Source organism: Eleginops maclovinus, chromosome 23 (genome assembly GCF_036324505.1).
Source record: "Eleginops maclovinus isolate JMC-PN-2008 ecotype Puerto Natales chromosome 23, JC_Emac_rtc_rv5, whole genome shotgun sequence".
In the NCBI taxonomy this organism is placed as follows: domain Eukaryota; kingdom Metazoa; phylum Chordata; class Actinopteri; order Perciformes; family Eleginopidae; genus Eleginops; species Eleginops maclovinus.
Window position 1 is genome coordinate 1,812,654 of NC_086371.1, and position 26,737 is coordinate 1,839,390.

Sequence of the window (26,737 nt, forward strand, 5' to 3'; positions counted from 1 at the left end):
AACCACATCATTTTAGTACCGCCATTCCGACAGTCTACCCAGGCGCGTCGCGGCATTGTCTTTCTTTCATTTTTGTTTGCGTGTCTTTTTAACACATTCAGTTTATTTGTTTAATATAATACAGCCTGTTGTTGTAATGGATGCACTGACTGGTTGGCACTCAATTTCGTGCCCTCCATCCGATCTGCAAGGGAGTCACTCAAAGACAGCTAAAGCTATGCAAGCCATCGAGGCTGTTCCCAATTCTGCAGAGCTGTAGAATGGAGCTGATGGGATGACGATGGAGAGACTCGGAGGAGCAGTGGCGGTGGATTCGGGAGGGCTATCAGAAGCGTCCGTGAGGGAGGAGGAGGGCCCTGTGTGTCTGAGTGTCAACTACCGCTCCGAATGCTTTCAAAAGAAAGTAAAGTACCGCTACTCCGACAATTAGACATCAATGTCGGAGTAGAGGTATGTCGGAGTAGCAGCATGTAACCGAACTACAGCACGGTCACATGACTTCACGTCACCACCGCTAAGCTAAAGGAGGCTAATGTTGGGCTATAAAGGAACTACAGCACGGTCACATGACTTCACATCACCACCGCTAAGCTAAAGGAGGCTAATGTTGGGCTATAAAGGAACTACAGCACGGTCACATGACTTCACGTCACCACCGCTAAGCTAAAGGTGGCTAATGTTGGGCTATAAAGGAACTACAGCACGGTCACATGACTTCACGTCACCACCGCTAAGATAAAGGCGGCTAATGTTGGGCTATAAAGGAACTACAGCACGGTCACATGACTTCACGTCACCACCGCTAAGATAAAGGCGGCTAATGTTGGGCTATAAAGAAACTACAGCACGGTCACATGACTTCACCTCACCAGCGCTAAGCTAAAGGCGGCTAATGTTGGGCTATAAAGGAACTACAGCACGGTCACATGACTTCACGTCACCACCGCTAAGATAAAGGCGGCTAATGTTGGGCTATAAAGGAACTACAGCACGGTCACATGACTTCACGTCACCACCGCTAAGATAAAGGCGGCTAATGTTGGGCTATAAAGGAACTACAGCACGGTCACATGACTTCACCTCACCACCGCTAAGATAAAGGCGGCTAATGTTGGGCTATAAAGGAACTACAGCACGGTCACATGACTTCACGTCACCACCGCTAAGATAAAGGCGGCTAATGTTGGGCTATAAAGGAACTACAGCACGGTCACATGACTTCACGTCACCACCGCTAAGATAAAGGCGGCTAATGTTGGGCTATAAAGGAACTACAGCACGGTCACATGACTTCACGTCACCACCGCTAAGCTAAAGGCGGCTAATGTTGGGCTATAAAGGAACTACAGCACGGTCACATGACTTCACCTCACCAGCGCTAAGCTAAAGGAGGCTAATGTTGGGCTATAAAGGAACTACAGCACGGTCACATGACTTCACCTCACCAGCGCTAAGCTAAAGGTGGCTAATGTTGGGCTATAAAGGAACTACAGCACGGTCACATGACTTCACCTCACCAGCGCTAAGCTAAAGGAGGCTAATGTTGGTTTTGATGTTTAGTCGACTCATTTAGACACTTAAGCCACCAACTTCTTTAAATTCACAAGTGGGTTATTTACTGACGTATTCCATGTCATAGAACAAAAAGGTGATCCTTCAGCTTGTGTTAACCACAGACCTTATTTCAGGATAACAACAAAAACACACAATCAGGAAAAGCATTGACTTCAGGACGACAGCAAAGGTAGTGCTAAAACGCTCATTAATTTAGCCATTTAGCTAACCAGAAACATGCTAGCTCGCCAGTAATAAACTTAAACTATAGCAACACTTAAAGAGTGCTCAACCACTGACTTCCAGACCAGGGGAAAGGAAATTATAAAATGCTAAGTCATCTCCAAGGACTTTTGTGTGTGTTCTGTATATAAAGGTTCAGACACACAGTTCATTGCTACTTGGCACAGTTTAAGCGTCCTCGACGTGAGGCTGCACCATCCATGTCAACCCCACCTGTCCCCGCCGACCAATCAGGAGCCAGAGTGAGGCCACACCACACACACACATGTCAGATTCACACACAGTTCAAGGAGACACACACTGGAGTTGTTTTGCAGAGATGCTGTCCGTGGCCTTGTGTGTATAAGTGTTGATATGAAGATATGGACTTTGTCTGGATAAATCAAGGCCTCATATCATTAATTATTATCGAAGTGTTTAACTGTAATTCAATAATGATTTCTATGCTGCACTTAAATGGTTTCACTTATTATTATTTGTATTTCCACACTAACAAGATATACATTTCGAAGTATCTAATAATACTACTAACTCTACTGGAGACAATATTCATTTCCAATTTTCTAATTTAAATCTCAATCTTAATTCTGGTTTGAGTTTAGAATTTTATTTTCATTCAACAGTATTTCATTTCATCTTTTCGTTAAAAAAAATCTAAAATTGAGCAAAAATAATAATAACAAAAAAAAAAATACAAATGGAATGAAACATAACCCAGAAATGTTTACAATGAATTAAACAATTCATAAATAAAAACAATAAGAAATAAATAGACAATATTTGATATTATTTTTACCTTTTAGTTTTATAAATATTAAGAAAAAAATAACATTAATTTTTTACAAATTAAAATAGTTTTAAACATGTTTACAAAAAAATACAAATTCATAAAAAAAAACCAATGTTTTCTTGATAATCAGAATCAGAAAAGAAACCCTGACTTTTCTCTGAATGAACCTGAAATTGTATGTTTTTTTAAAGACTGACTTTGACTTTACCACACAGGTAAGAGCACGTGTTTCCACTCAGCCCTTTCTGCCCTTCAGGTATTCATATACTGTTAAAGTGTTTGCCTCCACACATCTCCCCCTGGTTATTGCATCAGACAGCGTGCAGAGCTTCGGTTGCTGAAATGTGATGCACAAACCACTGAGATGCATCCTCAGCAGCTCTGAGGTCGCCATCTATGTTTAGATAAGCAGCTCAGTGTTTGACAATGGGGGAAAATGTAAAGGAAGTTCTCCTGCTGAGAAAACATGTGGAAAATAGCTAGCCTTCAAAACTGGAAAACACAAACATAAAAACGACTTGACAATGTAAAGAAAAATGTCAGAACACATGACGATAATAATATTAATAATAAGAAATGCAATTAAATAATCCAAAAATAAGATAATCCACCCAGTAAAAATAAGATAATCCACCCAGTAAAAATAAGACAGGAAATGGTAATAAACGAAGGATTTGAAATGTAAATGCAATAAATAAATAAAACTATAGAAATAAAGACCAATATATAAAAAAGATAATAATAATAATAATAATAATAATAATAATAATACAATTAAAAGTAAATAAATAAATAAATAAAACTATAGAAATAAAGACCAATATATAAAAAAGATAATAATAATAATAATAATAATAATAATAATAATACAATTAAAAGTAAATAAATAAATAAATAATAGGAGAGTATAGAATTGAAAGGAATACTAAAAAAAGGCAAATTAAATATTAACTTTAAAAATATATAAACAATAAAAATAAAAATATAGATCAATAGTAAAAATTATGAATACAATAGAATAAAACAAAAAATATAAAGCAAAGGAAAAAACAAAAAGTAAAAAATAAATAAAACAATAAAACTTAGATTAATAAAATGCAATACAATTTAAATTAAGAAGTAGAAAAGTAGTGAAAAACAACAATACAAGTGAGTAATAGTAATATATAAAATAAAGTCTAATAACATGCGTCTTATAATTGGCTCCTCTGACTCTGAAAATGAGCCCGTCAGACTATTCTGTAAATACCTCAGAGGAAACTGATCTTTAACCTCAACCTCAAACCTCCATGTAAACAAGGCATCATGTCAACACAACAACAACAATTGTCCATACATACAAATCAAAGCACATGGTGGTCTTAACACCCAGTTCTTTGTCTCTTCTCACTAAAAAATGAAAGGATTTAAAAATATTTCTAGGGAAGCAATTCCTATATTTTCTATAGAGTATTCCCAGGAGCTTTAGTGGATCCTGGAAGCCAGACTGGTCTAAATGTAGGTGGTGTGTGTGTCCTCTCCAAGGTAGGGAAACCCTACAGTTTAGTATTTCAGTCAGTACACTTTTGCAGTTTACACTCAGATTCGGTTTCAAAGCTCAGAAATAGAAAGCACACTAACCTACTGAGGAGTTTAAACCTGATATGTATTCAATAACAAAGAGTTTTTAAAGGTTTAATTGAATATTACACGGACCGTTCGATGATGTACACTGATGCTGGTTCTGTATTTATATATTTATTAGAGATAGTTAAGTCTTTCACTGTCAATATGTTTATATTTTGTACGGTCATGTCCATGTAGCTTTGTTTGTTTGTTTGTTTGTTTGTTTTCTATTTAATTCATTTTTGTCATATTTTCACCTACAATGATTACATGCTGCTGTGACGGAAAAAAATCCCAAATTCGGATCAATAAAGAACACCAGAAACGGGTTTATCGCTAAGTAGAATTACACATACGAGGAATAAGACTTGGTGTACATAATGCATACATAAACACAGTTAAAAACTATGAAAAAACAACAAAAAATGTAAGAAAAAAAGTGAAAATGTTCAAAGTTCTTGGAATAATGATATAAAACATGAGCAGTATTGTTATGGATATCTAAGGGACATGTAGTCAAATCCAGATCAATTTATATGTGCTAATTATAACTTAAATTGACTTTGATGAATGTTAAAAATGTGCATTTTAATCTCTCTCTGATTACAGAAAACTATTGTCCAAATCACTGAAGTTATTCGTCTCTTTTGTACTTCATGTAGGGAACGCGGAGGAGAGCAAAGAGGACAAAAATGAAACAGTTATTATCTGTTACTGTCAGGGGAGGATGTGTCCATCGCAGATAATAAAAGGTCACCCACAGGGTTCATTTTCATTATTTGCAGCTATAGGAAAGACACAAAACGGAGACATGACGTCTGTTGGAATACAGTGATAACGGTCTTCAACTTTTCTGTTACAAAAATGTGTTTCTTTAAATCTGTATATCAACAAAGTGTTTGTTTCTTCAGCCTTTCAGCAGATTACAAAGGAGAAAGTGAGGAATCAAAGAGTGATGGGGATGATAGAAGAGATGAATGCATGTTGTTGTTCATTTACTTCCTGTCTCAGATCAGGCGTGCGTTTCTCTGGTAGTTTTCCACAAAGTGTGAAAATATGTCGGCTGTTATGGTCTTATCAGGGGGGGGGGCGAGTGTGGAGGATGAGGAGCGAGCAGGGAGGGGGAGCAGGAGGAAGGGAGGACAAAAACACTGTGAATCATTAACTGTGATGATTTTATGGGAGATTACCTGCAATATTTCCCGTTAACTTCCTTTAAGGAGAGACAATCCTTCTTCTGCATCAGCGTTAATGATGTGTAAGCAGAGGTGGGAGGAGTACTCAGATCCTGTACTTGAGCTAAAGTAAAAGTCCTGCATTCAAAATGTTAAAAGTAAAAGTAGAAAAGCACTAGCGTCAAAATATACTTATTTGTTGAGACTCCTCACATTTTGAGAGAAATTCATTCTGACTTTTTTCTCAGAATTTTTTGTAAAAATGCAGAACTACAAAAAAAGTTCATGTTCTGAAATCAATCATAACATCTGAGATAAAAAAAATGAAACTATTTTTTTCAAATTCTTTCAAAAAGTAAGTATTCTGAAACAAAAATCTGAATTAAAAAAACTCAGAATAACTATAATTCTGACTTGTTTTTCAGACTTCTGAAATATTTAGAAATCTGAATAAGAAGTAGATTTCTGACTATTTCCCAAAATACTGAAAAAAATATTGAGTTGTTAAAAAAAGTCTGAATTCTGACAAATCAATAATTTTGACTTTTTCCTCAAATTATTAACAAAAGTCAGAACTAGAAATGTAAGTACTCAGATCTTGTACTTGAGTAAAGTAGAAGTACTCAGATCTTGTACTTGAGTAAAGTAGAAGTACTCAGATCTTGTACTTGAGTAAAGTAGAAGTACTCAGATCTTGTACTTGAGTAAAGTAGAAGTACTCAGATCTTGTACTTGAGTAAAGTAGAAGTACTCAGATCTTGTACTTGAGTAAAGTAGAAGTACTCAGGTCTTGTACTTGAGTAAAGTAGAAGTACTCAGATCTTGTACTTGAGTAAAGTAGAAGTACTCAGATCTTGTACTTGAGTAAAGTAGAAGTACTCAGATCTTGTACTTGAGTAAAGTAGAAGTACTCAGATCTTGTTCTTGAGTAAAGTAGAAGTACCAGAGTGTAGGAATACTCTGTCACAGTGAAAGTATTCTAAATGTTCCTCCAGTGAAAGTAGAAAGTACTCTCCTCTAAATGTACTTAAAGTAGCGACAGTAAAAGTAGTCATTGTCTGATTGGTCCATTTCAGAATAATATCTCTGATATGTTTTATAATGATTGATCATTAAAGTGTTCTCAGAGCTGGTAAAGGTGCAGCTAGTTTGAATGGCTTTGTATACTGCAGGGTAGCTGCTGGATTTACTGCAGGTGCACATATACTGTGATGTGTTCGATCACTAAAACGTGTATACTGTATGTAAAACACATCCTATATTTATTATATCACACATTGATATTATTTTGTATTTATTTTATATTGTGTTTATCCCAAATTACACATTTGACTCAGGGGGTTAATTAAGTATATTTAAACGGACCTAAAACTGACTTTAATACACAGAGTTTAGCTTCTTTAAGAGTATGTACAGAGTATAGAAACACGGTGAGGACCCAGGCTCAGTTTACAGCTCTGCACCTCATGGCTCATTTCCATCCCTCTATCCCTATAGGCTGTGGAACACCCTCCCCTGATTGCCTCACACAGCTGTCATGCAGACTCGAACTGTGCTCTGATTGGCTGATGCTGCCAACATGCTAATGTTGTTCTCTTCTCGAAGCCTTCAATCTGACAGATCTCTTTTACTGCTCTCAGAAACAGACCCGACGGGTACTTTGTGAATAAAACCCTACACTGTTCCCTGTCCCCGTTGCTGTGAGGGAAGCAGAGAGTTGATGAGCGGCGGGAAGTGAAGTTGAGTCTGCTGAGTGAAGATGCAGACCTCTAAGAGCTTTCGGTTGGATGACTTTATCGCGGGATTGATTGGCGGTGAGTGAGTTCTATCCAGGGGTACGGTCGAATAGTAAAAATAAAATCACCTCCCATGGTCTAATTCTATCTTCTATTCTTCGACCTCTGTGTGAAACGTCACGGGGTTAAGGAATAGTGCAGAACTCAAAAGGACTGAGGAACAGAGGCTGCGGTGCTTTGAGAATCCGCCTGCACTGACACTATCCGGGGAACTACAGCCTCTATAAAGCGGACTACTGAAAGCCTCTCCTCTGCACCGTGCTCTCTGATGGTGCTGTTTATGCTTTATGAACGAGGACAGCAGAGAGACAGATATTCTGCATTACCAAGGCTGGGACTGAATAAAGAAGGACAGTTAAACTTAGGCTTGTCGCCCTCAGCCTCCGGTCCACACGTATTAATCCACTTGAATCCCAATACGTATGATTATGTATAATAAGTTATGCCTTAACCTCTCACTTTGAATAGCACAATTCAAACATGTTTTAAAGCGTTTCAGAAACCCCACACAGCTCAGTAAACACTGAGATGTGGACTTTATTTGATTATTTCAGTAAAAAAGTAACGTTCATATTTCTCCTTTTGATTAATATAGAGCTGAACGTTCAAAACAAAGCACTTTAGAAAGTTACAGTACAAGTTTTCATTTGCTTAATCAGCCCCGTAACTTTCATCAAACGCGTTTCTCGCGATCGGCTGTTTCCGTGAACGGCCGAATGCTGTGTCACGGGAAAAGTTGCGGCCGCAAGGCATTGTGGGACAGCAGTTAATCCTTTCCTTTCCTAAAGGAGGGTCCAGTGTTTCCTAAAGGAGGTTATAAAGGTACCTCGGTGGCAGCCATGATAACACCTGTTCTGATTCTCCGGATGATAGGAAAGGAGCTCTGAAACTTCCTTTATAACCTCCTTTAGGAAACACTGGACCCTCCTTTAGGAAAGGAAAGGAATTCGGCCGTTCACGGAAACAGCCGATCGCGAGAAATGCGTTTGATGGAAGTTACGGTGCTGATTAAGCAGTTTAAAACTCATAGCGTCACTTCATCAAGTGCTTTGTTTTGAACGTTCAGCTCTATATTAATCAAAAGGAGAAATATGAACGTTACTTTTTTACGGAAGTGATCAAATAAAGTCCACATTTCAGTTTTTACCGAGCTGTGTGGGGTTTATGGAAGCTGTAGATCCCCACAGCAGACTCTCATTAATGACGTCCTTCATCATCAATACGTGGGATAGTGTCAGTGCAGTCGGATTCCCAAAGCACCGCAGCCTCTTTTCCTCAGTCCTTTTGAATTCTCCTATCCACTATTCCTTAACCCTGTGACGTTTCACACAGAGGTGAAGGAATTAGATTAGATTCCTTTATTGACGGTGTGCTCACACATATCAAACAGCAATTGTGCAAAATATATATAGAACCAAACAAAAAAACCAAACAAACCAAATGGACACACTAACGATACGACACAATAACTTCTATCATTGGCAGCGAGATATTGCACGTCAGGATATTGCACATTCGACTTGCCCTGGCCCTATGTACAGTAGTGCAGTTGGAATATATACATAAGGTGCAGATGAAATTAAGAGTAGAATTCCATCATCAGTGTTGTCAGTGTTTGGCAGTGTTCAGTTCTCGTATGGCTCTGGAGTAGAAGCTTTTCTCAAGTCTGTTTGTTCGTGATTTGATGGACCTGAAGCGTCTGCCAGAGGGCAGCAGGTCAAACAAATGATGTCCAGGGTGGGATGGGTCTTTCAGTATGTTGGGTGCTCTACTGAGGCAGCGAGAGCTGAATAAATCCTCCAAAGAGGGCAGTGAGCAGCCGATGATCTTCTGTGCGGTATTGATGACCCTCTGAAGGGCTCTCCTGTCCGCTGCTGAGCACACAGTACACAGTATGTTAGCAAACTCTCGACGGAGCAGCGGTAGAAGTCCACCAGCAGCTTCTCCTTCAGGTTGTATTTGCGGAGTATCATTCAGGAAGTACAGTCGCTTCTTGACTACTGCGGTGGTGTTGGTAGTCCAGGAGAGATCTACAGTGATGTGCATCCCCAGGAACGTGAAAACAGGCACCCTGTCCACACAATCCCCGTTGATGTATAGTGGATCGGGGTCTGCACTATTCTTCCAGAAGTCTATTATAATTTCTCGTGTTTTCGAGGAGTTCCGGTGGAGGTTGTTCTCTGAACACCACGCTGCAAGTCTTTGGACTTAATCCCCGTAGGCTGTCTCGTCTCCTCCTGAGATAAGTCCAACCACAGTTGTGTCGTCCGCAACCTTGAGGATGGTATTGGTGGGATGGGTGGGGGCACAGTCATGGGTATAAAGGGCGTAGAGAAGGGGGCTCAACACATAGTTCTGGGGGGTGCCGGTACTGAGGGCTGGCTGTGATGTACTGCAGGACCAGCCTCTCAAAACACTTCATAAGGACTGGTGTAAGTGCAACTGGACGGTAGTCGTGGGGGCCACTGATGAGTCTTTTTCGGCAGTAGATAGGAATAGACCATGGGACCTGATTTCTTCACTATTCGACCGTACCCCAGGTGAGGGGTTCATGCACTTAATGGCTTTTTATTTACGCTAAAATTTAAATTAAAGATGTAGGTTTTTGTTTTGTTTTTGCCTAATGCACAACTGCAGTGTAGCATTTGCAAGGAAAAAAATAAGTATCTTCCAACATGCGATAACATGAAGGTTAAAAACCTGAAAAGTTGCAAAAAATGTTCATTTAAAACAAAATAAAACGAAACAGAATGTAAAAATAAACAATGCACAGTATAATAACTAAAGAGCATGGAGGAAAACAGGCTTAAAGACAGCCATCAGCTGCTATATTCGTGCTTTTGCAGAAAAAAGAAAAAAACAGTGCACCCCCCATGCAGCCACATGTTGACAAAGGAGGGTGTGCAGAAACTCCACCAACCCCGTTTTCCCTCTGACTCATAAATAAACACACACACCTCCAGTGCTGTACCCCAGAAGTGAGATAAAGCCAGTGGTTGTTTGGTTATCTCTGACAGAAGACCTCGTGGCTCAGCTGATTGTATTTTATTTTTCCTTAAAACACGCTCTTAAAGAGGACTGCATGCAGGGACAGGTGCTGCCGCTAGGGGCGCTGCGACTGCGTGGTTTTTAGCAGCAAAAACAGAAAGTAGGCCTCTGACTCTGAGGACATGTTGTTCTGTTATACACACCATACCCTGCATTTAACAGTAAGACTGAAAGAACGTAGGAGTACGAGGTTAAAACTGCAAAGAAAAACCTCAAAAGTCCGATTTTTAGATCCTGAATTAACCATAAAAGTACTACAAATATTGTTGAATAGTAAAATAAAAGGAAAGTTGTTGAATGAAAGAAGCCGCTGATGATCTATTAGGAAGTTTGAAGATAATCTGAAGACAATTCAGTTATCTGTTATCTTAATTGACACAACATGTATGAGGTTTAGTAGAGAGCAAAGGTTAAATCAGCTCTAAAATAAACACTAAATGCAAAAGCCAAGAAAACAGACAAAGTTGTGTTCACAGTATTTTGCACAACAAGTTCCCTCTTTAAGGGTTTTGTGCAACACCTCTTTGTTTGTCTGTCAGTGTTTGGGGCTTCATTCATAAAAAGGAAAACAAATGCCAGCCCTTTTGTTTGTTGCTAGGCAGAAACAAAGGAGGAAAGCAGCAACAAACAGGCAGTTTAGATGCATGTATTTCCACTCAGAGGACACAAGTTGTCCTACTCCAGTTAAAGCTTCTGTTATTCTGCTGGTAAACACAAACACCCTGCAGACCCAGTACCCCGGTTCCCCACTGGCACTGGTGCCTTGTGTCCGAGGGGCTGTAAATACCAATAAAGTTTTCTTGTTTGAATCACGAAATATAACACAACAGGAATTTCAGAACGAATCGTTGCAATACATCTATAGATATCATGATGTGATGAACGACCACTTTGGAGAAACATTATTTTTCCTATTTTTAGGAAAGCTTTGAATATATTAGGAAGCCTCAAGAACCTTAAAACCAGCTTGTTTATAAAAAAATTCAACAAGAAAACTTCTGTCGTGGGCTTCCTCATACTCTGTACTGTGAATATGAGTATTTAGTGCGTTTTTGCAAAGAACTGCGACTCTAATCTAGATATACCGCACACAGTACGTTTGCTTTTTCTTATTTCATTTAATATTCTTTATACCTTTCTATATTATAAGGGAAGATAAGATGAACCCTCATTAATCCACCTAGGGGGAAATGTAGTTTTCCCTCTGTTTTTATATGCACATATACATTAACCACACACACAGGTAGGTGCACACAAGCACATGCATCTGGAGAGGTGCCAGAGCAAAGGCTGCCAGTCTCTCCGGTGCCAGGGAGCAGTTGGCGGTTCGGTGCCTTGCTCAAGGACACCTCGGCAGGGCCCAGGACACACACACTCACACTTTGATTTCCTTAAACAAAGCAAAGTTTTATTATTGCATTTTTTAAAATATATACTTTCCTTCAAAAGTTGCAAGGGCTACAGCCATATGCAGTGCATTGTGGGAACTCTAGCATCAGTAGTGAGAGAGGCTCCAGTGAATGTCCTCTGAACTGGTTGGAAAGTTATGAAAGACAGACACAGCAAACCTGGGGCCCAGGAGGAGATCCTGAGCTCATGTGTTGTTGTGACGTTTGCTTTGACACACACACACACACACACACACACACACACACACACACACACACACACACACACACACACAGAGAACAGGGTTAATCAGCACTCAAAGGCTTGTTTTCGCCCCAGAGGCCCCACGATGGCTGCCCAGTTAAACCAGTGTGTTTCTGCACCCTCCAAAGAACCCGACTCTACATCAATAAACTTACAAATACATACATTATTTTTTCAAGTGCTTAAGACACTTAAGATGTACAGGTTCACATAGAAAACAAGTCTTAGAAAACAACATATCCCAGTAAAATGCATTTATTCATTTACAATAACAATAATATTTCAATAATTCAAAACAGAGCGCCAAAGGGGTGACGTATTTTTGTAGGCCGACCCGGAAGTAAACTGCGCATGGGTTCCCTCAACTAAAAAGCAACGCGATTTCTCCAGAGGATTTTGGAATATTGTAAAAAAATAAGATCTGTGGGAAACAAACCTATTTGATAAATGCACATTCTGTTAAGCCGGATAATCTCCACATGTCTACCCTACTTTATGATTTGCGTAGTTTAAATGTAATCTACAGAAGCAAAGTGCTAACGTTATGCTATAAACGAACTACAGAGGAGTACAGAGGGGTCGCAGGACTTCAACGTCACGCCAACTTAAGATCCTTTCAACTGACTTTTGCGCACTTTCATATTTTAAGAAAGCTTTTCCTTTTAGCCACACTGAGTTTAACTAGAAGTCACGGCTGTTTGAATCACCAGTCTGATATCGTTTTACAAAGGTGAGTCAACAAATTGAGCGGGAGTGTTTACGTGTTCGGTGTAATGACTTACCTCGACAACTTCTGTAGTCCTATTCAACAACCATCGTTTTTCAGACACGTAAACTCTTCCGAAATCTCCGGGGGGGGGAGTTAGGGTACACTGCTGATGTATTTAATGTCGTAGAACAAAACGGCATCCTTCTCTTAAATATGTGTCAACCACAGACCTTATTTCAAGCTATTTTCCAAAATCCTACGGAGAAATTCCGCTGACTCTAAGATGAGGGAACCGGAAGTGTTGAAACGCTAACTCACTTCCGGGTGTAAGGACTCGTTCCTGCTCCACAATATTGCATAGATAAATACGCGCCTCTTAAATATTTTTTATTTCTTTCCATTAATTTGCCACACATAATAAAGATTAATTCCACTGATTGCAATATTTAATTAAATGTAGTTTTCTAACTCACTTATTTTCGTGTGTTTTTCTCTGCAGGAGCTTCCAGTGTGGTTGTGGGTCATCCTCTGGACACAGTGAAGGTAAAATCCAAACACATCTTTCCCTAACTGTCTGCTCCTGGGTTACAGATGTTTGTTGGTCTGGCACGCGGTTTTATTTGTAGTTTATTGTTGCGTGGCCGTGTTGAACACATTATCTAACCACTAACAGTAATTCATGCTGAGAGGATAATGAGCAGCTGCAGAGTTTAAAGGGAGGCGTTTTGTTTTTGTTTGCCACATATTTATTGTATTTAGTTTTAAAGATTTGCTCGTTCTCCTGCAGACGAGGCTCCAAGCGGGGAAAGGATACAAGAACATGCTGCACTGCATCCTCACCATCTACAGGAAGGAAACGGTAAACATCAAGCTTCTTAAAGCGGTCTCTAAAGAGCGGTGCAGGGATGACGGATTTGTTTAGGCCGACCCTGAAGGTAGCATCTCCCTGGTTCTCTCCGCAAAAGCAATGGGGTTTTAGAAAATCCCCTAAAATAACATTTGGGTTAAACTTTTTGTTCCGCAGGATAATCTCCACCTATCAAAACCACTTTGTGATTTTTGAAGTAAAAAGCTAATGTTGGGCTATAAAGGAACTACAGTACGGTCACATGACTTCAAGTCACCACCGCTAAGCTAAAGGAGGCTAATGTTGGGCTATAAAGGAACTACAGCACGGTCACATGACTTCACGTCACCACCGCTAAGCTAAAGGAGGCTAATGTTGGGCTATAAAGGAACTACAGCACGGTCACATGACTTCACGTCACCATCGCTAAGCTAAAGGAGGCTAATGTTGGGCTATAAAGGAACTACAGCACGGTCACATGACTTCAAGTCACCACCGCTAAGCTAAGCGAGGCTAATGTTGGGCTATAAAGGAACTACAGCACGGTCACATGACTTCAAGTCACCACCGCTAAGCTAAAGGCGGCTAATGTTGGGCTATAAAGGAACTACAGCACGGTCACATGACTTCACGTCACCACCGCTAAGCTAAAGGCGGCTAATGTTGGGCTATAAAGGAACTACAGCACGGTCACATGACTTCACCTCACCACCGCTAAGCTAAAGGCGGCTAATGTTGGGCTATAAAGGAACTACAGCATGGTCACATGACTTCACGTCACCACCGCTAAGCTAAAGACGGCTAATGTTGGGCTGTAAAGGAACTACAGCACGGTCACATGACTGGAGCTTTTTATTTATTGGAAAAGTGTTAACAACGCTTAGCATTTTGTTTTCCACAGTTACAGTAAATAGAGGTGGACATTCAGATATTTACACACACAACTTGATCAAAACTTTTCATTTTTTACTTTGAATATATTGAATATTTTTAAACATTGTGGTAAACTTTAGTAAAGGGTCTGAATATTTATTCCACCACTTTTGGATCTTAGAAGGATAAGTAAGGACAGTAGATGACCTACACACTATAATTTGTGCGTTGTTATGTCTTAGCCTATGGCACCATATTTCCAGTAGTGACACGGAAAGATTTAGTCCTCTGTTTTTGTGCGAGAATTAAAGAACGTTTTCACTACATCGTTTTGCATTTTTCTTTATTTCATTTAAAGTTTGACAACGCTGCAGGAACCTCAGGTCACATGATTTATTCAGACAGCTGTTTTTCAGAGTCAACATCTGTCTCCCAACTGCAGCCCCCCACCCCCCTGCTGAGTGGGAAAACTTTCCACAAAGAGAAAGGGTTTGGCAGGAACCTCTCCCCGTTTCTCTGTCTGCTCTCAGCTGGCACCAGCCAATACAACCAAAGCATACCTTAAAGCTAAAAAAACAAAAGAAAACATCCTGCTGTGGGTTTGGATGGATTTTACTTCACAGATGTTTTGTTTGGGTTCACTTCGGGACAGAATTTTGATTCTCGTCTTACATTCCAGTTTCATATCAAGGTCTTCAAACTTTATGATTTAATATACGATTCTAAAATGTACTTCTACCTCAGTAAGATCTTGAACACAGGAATTCTCTCTGAAACCAGAGCCCAGTCTGTTGTGATTGGTCAACCGCTTGGAGATGTCCCGCCCCTTAACGTTTCACCGACAATGTGTTGGAGCTCTAGCCAATAGAAGCGTGAGTGTTCCAAAGTGATGTCACTGTGTTGAGGAAGTAGTCTAGGGGAGTGAGAATGTGGGAGATAAACTCCCTCTGGAAGGATCACAGTGGTTTTAGCTTTTACAGACGATTTACAGGCACTAAAACCAGTAAAACACACTACAGAAAAGTGTTATTATGTGTTCGTGCTTCTGCTGTTGTGCTCTTCATATATAACCGACTGATTGATGAAGCCCTTCCACTGACCCTCCCCCTCTCTTTGTCCGTCTCTCAGGTGATGGGGTTCTTTAAGGGCATGTCGTTCCCGCTGGCCAGTATCACCGTCTATAACTCTGTGGTGTTCGGCTTCTTCAGCAACACACAGAGACTCATTAGCAAGTATCGCTACGGAGACGGGCGGCATCCCTGCGGCATGCTGGACCTGACGGTGGCCAGCATGCTGACGGGGCTGGTGTCGGTGGGTTTGGGGGCGCCGGTGGACCTGGTGAAGATCCGACTGCAGATGCAGACGCAGATAGTTGTGGCAGGTAAATCAGGGTTAAGCTGGTTTGGTTGGGAATGTAGTTTGTCCCCCTTTTTTAAGAAGCAGAAGATATAAATGGTTCCTTTACCAAAGCTGGAAATGTTGGAATGATGTTGTGGTTTTTCTCTGGTTTGTGCAAAGGAAATTATTCGGTGCAATACAATGAGAAGCACAAGGGGATCAGATTCATTTCTTACCATACTGACCATTTTTTAAAACGAGGCCAAGAAAACCGAACCTCCAACAGGATTGGTTCAATACTTTCAGAGTTGAAGACTAGTTATATCATTTGATATCAGTTTCCTTGCCCATAAATTACAAAGAACATGGAATTATTTAGATGTTATATCAATATTGCAATATGAGAATAAATCAGTGTTGTTGTAAAAATAGGCGCCCGTCAACATATAATCTGTGCTTAAAACAATTGATAGTGGGCTTTATATTTAATGACATCATCAATCTTAGTAGATGTATGTCTTATCCCTCACATGCTCCTTGGATGATCCCATTTTCTGAGAGGAGAATGACGACGTTAGTTTTGGGAAACAAAACTATATACAAAATTGAATGAATAAAAAACTTGCTTCCTATGGATAAACTAAAGTAAGTGCAGAACCAATCAAGACAATCAATTAACCATCATATGTTAAAACAAAAGACATATCAAATTGTTTTTATGAAATATCAACTTAAAATATGCTATTCCCGAAAGAAAAAAAATCCAAATACCCCCCCTACTCTTCTCAACATGGTACAGTCCATGACCCCTCCGCTATAAAGCTCATTGGATCATTCCACTTACTGTTTGGCTGTTTACATACAGTTTAACAAAAAACAAATACTCTACTCTGTAATTAAGTGGGTATTTTATTCCAAAACATTGCGAATAAAGACAGATAATTAGCATGCTATACCTACATGTGCTAACCATGCTAGCATCTGGGCATTTACAACCTTTGCTTAAAGAGGCAAGTTGTCACAACACAACCTGAAACACTACTGGCATTTACATTAGGAGTACTCAAAGGAGATAAAGTGGCGGTTTCAGGTAGTAGTAAGATTTATGAACATGCATTTACATGTTTATCCTGCAGATTTGATTATTGCAATGTCCTGTTTTCTTGTTAAATCTTCGCCTTGTTCAGAATGCTTCAGCTATAATCCTGCAGAAACAGTACCAGTAAAAGCTGAAGCCACCTTGCACCAGGTTACCTATCTGAGCTAATAGCATCGTACAGAACACACCGTAATCTTGCCCTCCCTGCTGTCCTGGTCTTTGCTTCAGCTAAAAATATATCAGTTAGCCTCAGAGTATTTGCCTACCGTGCTACTTATCTCTGACATGTACAAGAAGCACCTTCAGTTGAGATATCAAACGTTGCTTTATTATCTTTATTCCAACGTAACTTACAACAGGTGCATCACTCTTTTTACTATCCCATTGACACTTTGAGAAATGTTAAACTTTGGGGGCTGGGGGTTTATTGACTTAATGGATAAAGGCAAATCATAGTAAAGCTCTGTCTGGTAACTACTGTCAGGCACCCTTTAGAACCAGGAAGAGACAACGCTCATACTGTAATGAGGATGTCTTGACTCTGTTTAAAAGTTTAAAGCAATAAGAGGAATTTAAATGTGTGTTAACGTGTGACTGATGTGCCTCATTCTTTCACATTCAGTTTGCACAGTGAAGGCAGGTGCAGCATGATAAATATCCATGCTTCTGTCCAATGTATTGAAGTGTAAGGAACGACAACAATTAAATGCATGTGTAACAATATCGCAGCAGGAATGGATTGATAAGTTTAACAGACATCTTTTCCATACCATCGTAAAAGGGTGATTCATACAAGACGGTTGTATTTTGAGCTGTATGGTCGGGGTTAGTGTTACAGTTGGGGTTAGGGTTGGCAGTAAACCAATAAACCGAGGTCAGAGCAGGTTAATTACAAGGTAAAATGGCATGTGAAACACTTATATAGCCTTTTGTTTGTTTACTATGTCTGGCAACACACCCTTCACACCTATCCTCACGAGATTACGTTTTATTGACGCCTTCAAACACGCTTTGGCCTCGACTTTAGATAGATCTTTATGATGGTGCAAAATGCCAGAAAACATCAGAACACCCCGTGAGTTTATTTTGTGGTTATGTGATCTGAATTGATAGTCCTGGTACATGTTGCTTTATCCTGCAAATCTCGAGGATACAAAGTTAGTCATTCAACCGCCAACCACAGGAAACGAGTCCTGATGATGACAGGAAACGTCAAAATGCTCTATAATGCTTCCTATTTTTGTGACTCCACTCCCAATTTACAGCAGAACAATGATTACAGCAAAGTGTCCAAGACTACTTTAGACAATGTCTTTGGAAAATCGACCATTCGTTTCATCTAGTTTTTTAATCCGTGTTGAGAAATGGAAATACCTGAGTAATAAAGTCTCTGCTGAACTTAACACAGACATCATTAGGTTTGTGTATATTAAATGCATGTTATTAAAGAATTTGAGGACAACTTCAGCAAATATGCACACAAACCAAAGCATTTCTTTTAAGACTTTCCATTTTCCACTGATCAGAAATCACAACATCTGCTTTTATTATTATTTATTTATTGTATTTTTAATATAGTATTCTTTTAGATATGAAAGAGAGTAGCAGCTATCAGACAGAAAACCATAAGAGGAAAAACAGCAGCAGAAAATGACATAACATGTCTACTTATTTCCCACAGAGAACTTGAACCTGGCTGGCAGCGTATCAAACGGCACCAACATGCCCTTGCGCTCCATCAGCATGCCAAGCCAGACACTGTACCGAGGGCCCATCCACTGCATCAGCAGCACCCTGCAGACGGAGGGCCTGCAGGGCCTGTACCGGGGGGCCGGGGCCATGATCCTGAGGGACGTCCCCGGGTACACACTCTACTTCATCCCTTACACCATCTTCTGCAACCTGCTGAAGCCGGACGCCTCCGCCACCCCCCACCCGGGAGCCATCTGGCTGGCTGGAGGACTAGCAGGTAAATCTCCCCGATGATAGAGAGGTGCAGGAATGAGTCCTAAAAACCTGGAAATTAGATCTGAAGTCATGTGACGTGACCGTGCTGTAGTTCCTTTATAGCCCAACATTAGCCGTCTTTAGCTTAGCGGTGGAGACGTGAAGTCATGTGATCCTGCTGTAGTTCCTTTATAGCCCAACATTAGCCACCTTTAGCTTAGCGGTGGTGACGTGAAGTCATGTGACGTGGAGTAGTTCCTTTATCCCGTGGGTTTTTTGTAGAGGGGCCCTTGTAATGCTTACTTCTGATCTGCTTACAAAAATACGTCATCCATGCACCACTCTTTGTCTATCTTAACGTTTCTAATCAATATAGTAGGATATTTTTGTGTGGTTCTGTTTGCCAGCAGAGGTTGATGGACATTCGTTTTACCGTTGGACAAATACTGGAGGGTCAGATACATAAAGAGAGAATACACATCTTCTTCTACTGAATCAGAGCTCATGGGGTTGGAATTAGCATGCAGTCCTCTGTGATTCATAAAGGGTGTGATTGCTTTATGAGCTGTTTGTCTCAATCAGTGATGTATCAACGGGGCCACAGAGTTTAACGTGTATTTTATGAAAGGATTTGTACTAGTAAATGAACTGAATGCTTATTTGACACAAATGAATGCCAGACATGGATGAAGTTCGTCGGTTTCTAATGTATTTTAGTGAGGATTTCTTGAAGTGCGATTGTGAAGATCTCTTTCTTTCACTTTTGATTTGCACATTTAACAGAGGAGCAGCGTTATCAATATCCGTACGATGTTAATCAGTGAGATGCATGACTCCATGGAAAGGTTATTTGATTGTAAAAGGTTATATTTTGAGGTGTGTATTCAGGGTTGCCTCTTTCGTTTAAGAGTAGACCAATAAACCGAGGTCAGAGCAGGTTCATGACTCGGCACGTGAAACATTTATTGACCTTTATTTGTTTACTATGTCTGTGACGCCCGGACTCTTCGATGCAAATAGAGAAAGAAAGAGAGGGTTAATTAGTCTGTGATTTAGATTTTGGTTTCCATGCATGTCAGTAAAGTACATTTGGTATGAATACAGAACAAGTTTGGAGCGAATCTGGTCTCAAAATAGCTCTTTTTGTGGACCATCTGTCAAATAGCTTTAATTATATGCAGATGGAGAGGTCATTAGACAAGAGGAATGTAAATGTAAAAAAGAAATTCTGTTTCACTGACATGTGAACGCATCGAGATCCAAAACTCAGCGTCCACGTGTTTTTGTTTCAGTCAAATCATCCCGTTTTTTCAAAGTAAAGCTCTGGTTGGTCGAGACGGTGGAAGTGTGTGAACTTATAGGAACAACATGTTCCAGCTGCAGTGAAAAAGTGTGTGGCCTGTGGTGTTTCGGTCTCAGAGGTTCAGCTAAGCTGGAAAGAGGAAATCAGCCGTCGTAAATCACAGATGCTTTGGTGTTTAGCCCGCCGCCAGGTCTGCATGTAAAGAAATAATGCCCTTTGATATGAAAGTTAACATTATTTAGAAATATATTTTAGAAAGTAAAAGTGATTTATTGTAACTGAAATGTGTAGATTTCATTTTGTATATAAAACATTCATAGGAAAGCTCAGTACCATACTATATTATGCTCTTTACTCTCACACGTTTAGATAATAGCCGTTTGTTTGATGCTGATATAAAGCATGCTCTTCTACAACATGTGAAAGCCGTAAAAATGAAGATCCATGACTCCAGGATCCACTGGTTTTTCAAAGTAAAAGCTCTGAGCAAATTGGAGTCATTTTGGCAAATTCAAAGTAAAGCTGCACCCAACAAGTGTGTACATGACCAATTAATCTGCTGAACTAATCCTGGTTAGGTTTAGATGATCCTGTAGGTTTGCAGATTTCTTGATTAATCAGTATACTTACCCTCAAATCAATATATGACCCGTCAGGTTTCATGAACGGTACCTGAATGCATCATTACTTTAAGTCGGTTAGTTTTAGTCTTATGAAGCAGGTTCTTCTCACACCTTGACTTGAACCAGCAGGCTTTAGGAGTAATATTGCATGCTCAGGAGACAAGAAAGATGTACATTTCTTTACAGGTAACTGGAAATTGTAACGGATGACATTAACCCTCCCAACCCTGTCCGTAACCCTGGCAGTGTTTGTGCGTCCACACGTCGACAGCAGCTAAAGGTTTCTTTCTCTACTTCTTAGGGTCTATTTCCTGGGTGACGGCCACCCCCGCTGACGTGGTGAAGAGTCGGCTGCAGGCGGACGCTCAGCTGCAGAGGAAGTACAAAGGCATCGTACACTGCATCGTGCACAGCTACCGGACGGAGGGCGCTCAGGTGAGTCTTAAAGAGGAGTTAGGTTTACCTCTGAATAAAAACTGTCACAAAGACGGGGATGCTGAAGTTGTAAAATAGCAGCCAGAAGCAATATTATTAAATTGTAAAAAGTCACATATATAAAATCTTCTGCCCCATTTTTGATCTATGAAGTCCAAATCTGAATTCTGCTTAAGCTATTATATGCATTTGACAGAAATCATCATCATGCATCATCTTCAAACACCTGCAGAAGGACCAGAGACTGTAATGTCTTAAATCTCTGGTCCTTCTCACAACAGGAGCACGAGGTGTCTGCAGTGGTTTATACCTGAAGTGATGGGTCATAAAGCAATCTTCAAGGGAACGAGAAGAGGCAGCAAATGCCATTTGAGTGTGACCGTTTGTACGTCACCTACTGAAATAGAGGGGGGATTTGAGCGTTTGCAGACCACTTACATGCACACAATCCTTTATAACACACTACAGGAATAGGGCTTTAAATGAACCATATTCTATTCTAGATGGCTGTTAAATATTCTATAAATACATCATTTGGGTTTTAAAACCTGTAGTTTATCCCAGTCTTTTGCCCAGCTTCTGCACATAAAACACACGGTTAAACGTTTGAGGTCTGAAAAGCAATTCAACCCAGATACAGTCGAGCTGTTTCCTCTGAACCTGATTCCCTGAAGGGTTTCGGACCACGTGATTGTGCGAATCCCGAATGAACGCTCGGTATCCAGATGAGCCTCTCGATCAATATCTGCATGATATGTAGAAAAAACATGGAGGCAGTTAGCAGTCGTAAACAGAACATTTAGCTTACTTTAAATCAAAAACACTTGAGTATGTTCATTGCTTAGAGAAGCCTCCATGGAGGTTACACAAGGGGGATAGGGAGGAATTTTGTGGATCAACATCCACAACACGTGGTGTCCACGGAACAATGTTCACGAGGTTACAAAAAGTAGACGAACTGTAGAGACATGATTCAGCAGATATGTGATCAATAACAGAAGGTCAGTGTGATGCAACAGCGCGGGCTGATGGACGGGTCAATGACTGAATCACAGCACAAACTCAAACATCTGTTTATGGACAAACTGTATAATGGTGCATAAATAAGAACAGTATAGGAGGAAATAAGTTGTAGAAAAAGGAGCCAAAAAAACAACTAAATACTAGATTTTAAAATGGAGAGCTGTGCAGGTTTTAAAGAGATGTGCGGGAGTCACAGTATTACAATCAGTGGTGGTTCTGGACCAATTTTACTGGGGGGGTTACGCAATAAATGAGGGTTAAAGACAGTATAAATGAATTGAATAAAACACAATAATTGGTGTTTATTTCAGTAACTTTAAGCCACAGTTCTTTGTTTTAATAGATATTTTTTTCATTTACAGTATTTGTTTTTGTTAATTGGTTACAGTTTTGGAGGGGGGTCCCAGGTCAGAACCGCCCCTGATTAAAATGAACATGATGTTGGGGGTGAAATTCAAATATAGATAAATATAGGGAAATTAAATCCACAAGAGTTATAAGAAAGGATCTAATAATGACTCAAATGAATGCTGTAGGTAAACAATTAAACAGTGTTAAAAGTTACAGAGTAAAAACGATATGGATAAATAAATAATAGAAGCTAGAAACAACAATTATACATCATTAAATCCCCTAACTTTTATTAGTAAGCTCAATAATTTACAAAGATAACACGTGAAAACTAGATTACTATCATAAACTCTGTCCCTAAATTACCAGCTAACTTTTACACATCATTAGTTCCCCTAAAAATAACAGATTCAAATTCATTTCATGCAAGAATTAAGTTAATCAATCGTCCTAAATGTACTTATTTTTATTTCTAACTACCCTGTGTGTCTTTATTCGTCTGGATTCATATTCAGAACATGCTCTCATACTTTAAAAGTCCCAAATATTTAAAAATAAAACTGAAATTTTGAGGTTTTTTTTATTATAAAGCAGAAAAAAGTGAGATTTGAATACTGTAAAGTGTGGAAAGCATAGCGTAGCATTCTACCACATCCCAAAATACCTGAAAAAGAGCTTAATAGGTCCCCCTTTAAAACCAGGGCTGTGGCTCATTGTGTAATTGTTCTGGAAAACGAAAGCAACATGTGCTAATTGCTAACGCTATACGTTCCGTTTCGCAGGTGTTCTTCCGCGGCGCATCAGTAAATGCTATCCGAGGCTTCCCGATGAGCGCCACCATGTTCCTGACCTACGAACTCTCCCTGCAGTTCTTCCGGAGCTTATAGGACCGAGGAAACACTTTGGTGGGAGAAGGAATCAAAACTCAGTCAGGCAATCTCAGGCTAAATGAGCTAGCAGGCCCCAGTTTACAGTAGCTGTGAGTCAGCAGTTTTAAAGCTTACTGAGCTGTGAAGCTAATATGTTAGCGTGCTACTACTTCCCTTATGCAACGCGTAGACCTGTCGTTCCTCATTTGATCAATTATGTTTTGAAATGAGTTTTAAATTAGATTTAATACACTAAAATCATCCATGTGTTCCTGGATAGCGCTTTGGCTGCAGTATGCTACTTATATAATACTTGTGTTGTGTGTTAAGGTAGCATATTTAATGCTAATACCTTAAAATCCGTCTGCTCTTTGTGATTAGCACCGACTCTTTTTTAAATATTTGTATCGTACAAATACCGCTTGTAACCTGAGAGATACACACAGAATATACAAGGCTAGCTGTAGCTCCATAGCTTTGGTAAATTATGGTGATAATAATTCAGGTGTAAAATGTGAAATCAACAACCAGTCATCCTGCTAGCCGCAACATAACAGTAGTTGCTAAATAAATGCTAATACAATGCTAATGCCAATATGAGCTAATGCTATAAGCGTAACATAGCTAACGGAGGACATGGAAGGTTTTGATGTCAGTATTTAATTGAAGAGATGAAAGCCAAATACACCAAAAATACACCATTTTGGTTCATTTTATGGTGGTTTGGAGGCAAAAATGGTATATTGGGATCATTCTGACCTCAGACAGAAGCATTACACAATCATATTTTGTTTCATCAAGGCTCTTTAAAACACTAATTTAATGTCACATCTGTATATTCATTGACATCTTTAAATATTAATTCATTAATACATTTTAACAAACCTAAGCTCTTTTTTTTAGGACGCCTTGTGACCTGCAGTCGCCAAATTAGGACTTTATGTCACAATGCAGTATTTAAAAAATCACTTAACAGTAAGATCTGTGCAGGATTACAGTTTTTATAAAAGGATGTGACCTTTTTCACACACCTGAGTCTAAATGTAACATTTGTGTTAGCTTTTAATTTGAATCTGTTTGTTTCAATTAGGTTTTTACTTAATTTCAGAGAAAATATTTACACTGAACCTTTTTAATGTTTCTTTTGTGTTGTCTCACAACATGAATTGTTGCCTTTAAACGCACACGGACTGAATGTGCATCCCATGTTGCTGCCACTTATACACATTCTGTTTGTGTTTCTTATATTAAGAACAGATAGTTATCACAATACCAATAATACAGTTAAAATGCATTGATCTGTGCTTTTCTGTTGCATGTTTTTTGCTTTATAAAGTCTGCAGCGTACATGTTTAATCTTTAGTGTCAACAGTTAGACAGCATGTACAGCTAATGATGCACAAAGCCTTACCTTAGACTGAAAATCCTTACGTTTATGGATAAAAAACACATTATTAAGCCTTTTTAAGACAATCAATATAGACCAAAACCTCTTTATATACTTTCATAATATCGTCAAAGAAATATATGTGAATTTGTGTGTCATGTAAATACTTGTAAATATGTATACTGCCATTCCAGCTGATGGAGGGACTAAATTGTCTTATTGTAAATAAACCTAGATTCTAAACGAGTGTTTCTGTGAACCCGCTCTTCTCAGAACGATGTCTGTGACAGCGGCGTGATGAATAGTCATCGCCAGATAAACCCTTTTATCTTTAGTGTTTACATGCTGTTGGTTTTCATGGTGTAACGCAGTCTGGGTTGGCCCTTTGCCTGCAGACAGCTGATAACAGAACCTACTCTCTGTGTTTTGTAAGTTGACCTGAGTCGGCCTGTGGTGTCGCTCAGTGTCCACTAGAGGGCAGCGCTTCACAACACACACAGTGTTTCTATACACTAAAACTGCTGCTCTGCTGGTGGAAGATCCAAGAAAGTCTGATAAAGAAACCTTAATAATTCTTAAAATGCTTTCATTCATGAGTGTTCAGTCATAGACCTGTATGTCAATAAATATAAACTATAAAATGTCTGAAAAGGTTAAAAAAAATAAGTAAGATAAGAAAGTAGTACTCATATATTAGTCAGAGTACAACTCTACATAACATGTTATTTGTTAAGCGCACAATCCCACTGAGACAGACCCACCCAATATGTTGAAAAGGGTTTATGGAAAGGTCATAGTATGACAAACTAAATCAAAGTCGGTTAAAAGAGAAAGTCATAGTTCAGGACGTCTTAAATAATACAGACAAATGTCTTTTTATAGTCGGTCGAAAAAATATCCAAAAAGACGAGTTTTATTTGTGTTCTGTTGAACATGTTTGGTTTGTTGAAATATAAAGACATGGTACAGTAAGTAAAAAAACTAGTCTGAAGTCATAGTATGATAAATCCGGGAAAAGTAAATTAAGGAATCGTAAAAAAAATGTAACGTATGTCCAGAAAAGTCTTCCTACAGTATTTCGAAAAAAAAAGAACTAAGTATTGAATGTCAGAACATTTTTTAATTGTTATATGTATGTTAAAAAAAAAGTTACAGCATCATATGTAAAAACCAAAATGAATAGTACAGCATTTAGAAAACAGTTGTAGTCGATAGTAAATCGAAAATGGGATGGAAAGTTGAAAAGAAATCTTTGAAAAGTTATAGAAATGTTTACATGTTACCGTACAATTATTGAAACCAGAAGGCCTTCATGGGACCGATGAAAATATGCATTCATTTTTCTCAAAAGTCTGTCCTTCCTTTTTTAGACTTCAGCTGAATTTGTCGTGTTGGTGTAGGCTGCACCAGCTCCTTACATCCAGCAGGCGGCAGACTTGTACAGAGCAATTTGAAACACATTAATGCAGCTTCTCTTCTGTAAAACTACCCAATGCTGTCAAACACGTGGCATTATCTTGATTTGTGGCTCAAGTTACAGTACATTGATTGATATAGCAGTTTTGTCCAATTAACACACATGCATGAATGTCTCCTACACAAAATGAATGCAAGAGTTTCTTTGTGTATTCAGTACTGAGATATTCTTGTTACTTATTTTCCCAACATGTGTGATAATAGAAATACATCTGCAGGAAGCTAATACCACCTGCTACATGCTATGTCTTAGCTTTACAGAAAAAAGCTAATTTAAAGCCAATTTGGTTCAAAATATTCCTCCTTTTTTGTCAATTTAATTTACGCTAAGCCGTGTACTGTCAGATGACCTTCCACAGAAACATGTCATGCTTCCTCAGGACGGTTTGGTATTTTGCTCAGAGAACAAATTGTATAGCTATTCTAAGAAACACAGAGTATACACGTGATGGAAATAGATTCAAATACACAACTACGACACACACATTGTTGTCCCCGTTAGCTGTGAGCATAACCTGAAATAAAAAGCGCCCCTCTCTCTCCATATAAATGTGTTGTGTTGAGTTTCCTCACACACACTAAACCCCCTCCCC

General features: G+C 39.3%; 1 protein-coding gene across 1 annotated transcript; it reads left to right on the plus strand.

Annotated features, from left to right (window-relative positions):
- Positions 1-6,980: 6,980 nt before the first annotated feature.
- On the plus strand, positions 6,981-24,911 carry slc25a48 (solute carrier family 25 member 48). The gene is made up of 7 exons (XM_063876952.1): positions 6,981-7,181; positions 13,073-13,116; positions 13,361-13,432; positions 15,422-15,674; positions 18,412-18,699; positions 20,905-21,038; positions 23,195-24,911. The coding sequence occupies exons 1-7, from the start codon at positions 7,127-7,129 to the stop codon at positions 23,297-23,299; spliced, it is 951 nt and encodes a 316-aa protein (XP_063733022.1). The 5' UTR covers positions 6,981-7,126; the 3' UTR covers positions 23,300-24,911.
- The last annotated feature ends 1,826 nt before the right edge of the window (positions 24,912-26,737 follow it).